We start from the raw sequence: 4,718 nt of genomic DNA, 5'->3' as shown, positions 1-4,718 counted from the left end.
AGCGTTAACTGGTGGACCTCAGCTGGCTGCAAGAAGCGGTGGTGGTAGACAGTGCAACCCGGGTCAAAAAAGCGGCTGGATGAATTCATGGATGAGAGATCTGTTAGTGGCTACGGAACAGAAGAGGTGGAGGTGTTTCTTCTGGCATCTCTAAACCACCAATGGTGGATACCAAGGTAGTGCTGCATAGGGACCATTCCTGCTCTCCCTAATAGCATCTACCCTGCCCGGGGGCGGACAGGTCCCGAGGCTGACACAACATGGCACTTCTCTCCTGGCTGCAGCCTCAGCTGCTCCTCCTGCGGTGGTGAGCGGGGATCCAGCCTGCCTTACGCGGGGGGCGGTCACTGAAAAGCTGCGATGGGCGCGGGGTGGGGGCTATGGGCAGGGAGGCTGCTCCTGCCGCGCGGGTGTCACCCACCGGCTGCACGGAGCAGCCACGTGTCACGTCTCTGCTGGCGCCTTTCAGAGCGGAAGCAAGCGAGACGTTCAGCGGCCCTTTCCCCGGCGGCGGAGGCATCTCGGCGGCCGCGTCCCGTCCCGAATCGAGTCCCGGCCGCAGGCGGCAGCGTCAATGTCGGGGGCGGCGCATGGTAAGTCGTCCCCTCTCGCGCCCCCGCGAGGGGGACGGGTGGAGGTCGTTGCCAGCGAGAGTCGCCCGCGGTGATTAGGGACTCGGCGGGCGCGGGACAGGTCGCCTGGCCCCAGGGGAGCGATGGGGGCGATGTAATGAGATACAAGTCATGACGGAATGGGGCATGGTCCGTGACGTCATAGGTGATTCATTACCTCATGGGAGGGGGTCGGGCTGGCCCACAGATTCCCCCTCTCCACTTGCCCCCTCCCGATGGATCTCACTGCGCCATGCTTGGAAAGGTGCCTCCAGGGGCCTTTTGGTCCCAGAGGCTGTGAGACCACTGGGTCAGCAGGGCTCCAGCGTCCCTGCTTCACCTGGGGGAAATCTCGGCCTCAGCTTCTTGCGGGCATCCAAATCGCAAAACTGCCAGGCTTGGGGGTGCACCTAGGATGGCTGCCAATGGATTTAGGAGCATCTGGAGCCCCCCCGGTGAGCGGTGGATGGTCACTGGTTGTAGCACCATGGTGTTTAAAACAATTGGATCCTGCCCACGTGATAGGATTTGGAACTGATTTGGCTGATTTGACCTGGAACATAAAATATATTTAAAAAATAAATCCTGGTTTAGGCAGAGCTGAATGAGCTGCCTTAGTAGAAGAGGGGGTGGTGGCTGAATCCAAGCAGCCAGTTCCCATTCTTCCAGATGTCCCAAGCACATTAGGTAAAACAAGTGGGATTTCTTTTTGCAAACCAGCTCAAGCTTGGTACTGCGCTCTGACAAAGGTGCCACAAAAGGTGAATACGTACATTCTTTTGTGAGTAATCTGAATTTGTTACCCTGCACAGGGGAAGGTTGTAGGTCTTAACACCCTTGAAAAGTGAAACCTGAAGTCTGCAGGTTTTGGTGCAACACGTCAGGGTCCCGGGGTGGCTGTGACACCCCCTGGTGGCTCTGGGACCATGCCCATCTCTGCCCCTAGGGCACCTTCCTGTCTCATCTGCCATTCTCCGATGGCATTTATAATATATAGGAATGCTGCCTACAGGCCTTTGCTGGGCCTCTGTCCCACTGGACCCCGCTAGTGTCTGTCTGCAGCCAGGCCCCTCATTAGGCTTCACTGGTCCTTAAAATGAAGTCCAGTGAAGGGCCTAACCCATTGTGACCGGCAGGGCACCCAAAGCCTTAAGGGCTAGTTGCATGGCTCCAAATCCTCCCCTTTACCACGCCCTATGCCTTGCAGGCATTATGGTAATTTTGTTCCCTGCGTGGGGCTTTGGCCTTCTCCCCCATAACCTAGTTAGGCCTTCTAGCCTGGGCCCACTGAATTGGACCTGGCTTTGAGGCCCTAGGTCTAACTTGTCCCTTTAATCACCAGGCCCCTGCGTGGCTCCACCCTCTCTCTGCCCACTCTGGGTTCAATAAGTGCTCAAGCCCTGAGCCTGCCCCCAACACGGCTTAAGGCATTCAAGTGCCCCCTGGTCACTAATAAGGTCTCTGTACCCCACCGTCCAGCCTTATCCCAAATGACCGGTACAAACAACAACATAACTTAAGCCCCTGGGCTATAACATGATAATAGCCAAGTAGCAGCCCTCTGTCCCTTTAAGAATGCAAACCTTTACCCCTAATATAGGGTATCACACAAGTTCTCTGAGCCTCCCTGTTCCTGTAGGCAGCAGAACAGTAAGCTCAGCATCCTTGGGTAGCTCCATTGGGCAGGTGCTCCTTCTCTTGTGGCAGCCAAGGAGAGACTCCCCTGCCAGCCCCAGCCTTATATGCTTCCAGGGCCCTGCCTACTTCCTGGCAGCTGACCATCATCAGGTGCCTGCTGACTGCTTCTTTTTACCCTGGCAACTGGGAGCTGCTGCTCCCTCCCTACCCTGTAGTGTTCCCTGGCTGGGCTATCTTTATTTTCAAGTAACAGAGAGCCTAGGACTCTTTGTTACACTTGGCTTTTCTATATTTGAGGTTATTAAAAACTTATGCTCTTGAAAGATAACATACTCAAACCTTGGAGAGATGTCTGCAATGTTAATCTCACCTGAAAAGAATTTTTTGTGTTGATTTTTTTTTTTTTGTTTCCTTCTGGACAAATACGGAGTGTTTATGGAAAATACAACTTAAGAATAGGATGGCCTCAATCAGAATTTAATGCCTGCTGTGTCCAGGGGTAAGACCCAAAAATGGTGAGACACACAAGGGCAACTGAATCGTATACCGTTGGCAGATTTTTGTTATTACTATACATGTAAAATAGTCACATTGTAGAATTTTCCTGATTGAGAGGAATGTGTCCCCTGCAGAAAGGGGCAGAGGGGACAGGACAATTACTTGAGAAATAGGTCAGGTTTTTGATTCCAAAAGGAATCTTTTCTAAAATCAGAATATTTCTTTTACCCTTATCTGTCTTCTTTTAGATAACAAACTGGTAGTGTTTGCTTAAATACCTCACTGAAAAAATGAAGTTCATCTTGCTGGAAAAGGGCTCCACTGATTTACTGAGGCAAATTATTTTTACTGCACTGGGTTAAGAGAAAATTGGAAGTCTGCTTTGGAAAAAGAAGATCAAGGATATAGGTTGAGTACTCCTTAGGGAGGAACTCTAGGTGCAGCTAACACTGGGAGGTTTGAAGTAGTCATTGTTTTTTTTTTTCTTTGCAAATGATGCTAAAAATAGGTTAAGTTTTGATTTCATATATGTATGATGTATTTTTAGAGCAGGATGGGAAAAGCATCTTTCTTACTTTTTTCTATGCTCATATCCATCTTCTTTTTCTGAATGTCATCTTTCATCCTTGTTATGCATATTTCTCTACCATACACCTATTACCTCTCTTTCTCTTTCCTTTGCTACCCAAACCAGCTGGAATCTCTTTAGTTCCTACTCTTTATGTTTATTTTTAATTATTTTGAATCATTGGCATTATGACAGTAAAAAGTTATTTCAAACCTTTTTCATATATGCTATATTTATGGTATTCTCAATATTATATTGACATAGGAGCTTGGAGTGAAAATATATTGGATTATTTTCTGAACACAAACCAAATTAAAACGCGAGATGGAGCTGAAATCATCTGGTATCATGCAGCAAACAGTAAATCACAAATGAAAGAAGCAATAAAAAGTAAGTAATGTATATACATATTGTAAATTGGATCTATCAGTAGCATGATTTCCCACAAATAAAATCCTTTCACACTTCTTTAGGCATAATATGGAGCATTGCATTGTCAAATAAGGTTAAAACACAAGTAAATTATCTTCTGAGTTGCTTGGAAGGGTGGACTCTGTTGGGCTCTTTGGAGTGAAAATCCTTATTTGTTTTCTTAAGTGAGTTTTTTTTGTGTTTATCCATGCCAAGAAGCACACTTGCCAAATGTTGGTGATTAGACTGTTACCAATTGCATTGCTCTGCAAACCACATTGTAAAACTGTTTGTGTGTAAGCGTTGTTCTTGAAGTTTTGTAAGATATGAATGTGTGTAGCAAACAAGTGAAATCCAGTGACACATTTGTGCTGTTCCTTGTATAGTTACAAAAATGTGTCTGTCCAAAGAAAGATCTATGAAAACTAAGTATTTTTGTGGCTATAGGAGCAATTTTTCAGTTTTAATATTGGATCTGTTTCTGTTTCATTTGATATCTGCCAACAATGAAAAGCAATTACTGAAGAATTTTGATTTTGCACATTAAGCATGCCTGGGCCATTCTTGTGATAGATACAGATAAATATGTCATACCCATCAAAACATTGGAGAATGCAGAAACACTTTGCCAACTATTTTCTTCTTTATTCTGAAGTGGCAAGAGTGATACTGGTAGTCTGCTGCAGCCAATTGGGATATTTGTGAACTATGGAGTGAGTTACATTGCAAAATGGTTGGCTTAATTTTCCTAAAACAATTTAAGGTTCTAAAGATTTTTGCTTTTACATGACCTGATCATTTTTTATCAACTGGTTTTTAAAATAAGGTCTGAAATAATGTAACATGAATATATTGTATAATCTTTCTTATACTCTTGTGGTGGTGTTTTGGGGTTTTTTTTTGCCATTCGTGGTGCTGTAATTGCCCTTTTTCCATCCAGTGGACTTTAGTCTGACTTGTATAAAACTTGAAAAATGTATTTCATTCCTTCT

At 45.9% G+C, this 4,718-nt stretch overlaps 1 protein-coding gene across 1 annotated transcript in view; it reads left to right on the top strand.

Moving 5' to 3' along the window:
* Positions 1 to 506: 506 nt before the first annotated feature.
* FAM151B (family with sequence similarity 151 member B) overlaps positions 507 to 4,718 on the top strand; it is a 50,638-nt gene continuing 46,426 nt past the window's right edge. The window contains exons 1-2 of the mRNA XM_019516951.1: positions 507 to 593; positions 3,580 to 3,705. Of these exons, the coding sequence (XP_019372496.1) occupies positions 575 to 593; positions 3,580 to 3,705 (145 nt within the window). The 5' untranslated portion in view covers positions 507 to 574. The remainder of the gene's footprint in view (positions 594 to 3,579; positions 3,706 to 4,718) is intronic.

This window comes from Gavialis gangeticus, unplaced genomic scaffold (assembly GCF_001723915.1).
Source record: "Gavialis gangeticus isolate Ggan-Ray unplaced genomic scaffold, GavGan_comp1, whole genome shotgun sequence".
NCBI classification, from domain to species: Eukaryota; Metazoa; Chordata; order Crocodylia; family Gavialidae; genus Gavialis; species Gavialis gangeticus.
This window is presented reverse-complemented; position numbering and strand designations above follow the sequence as displayed.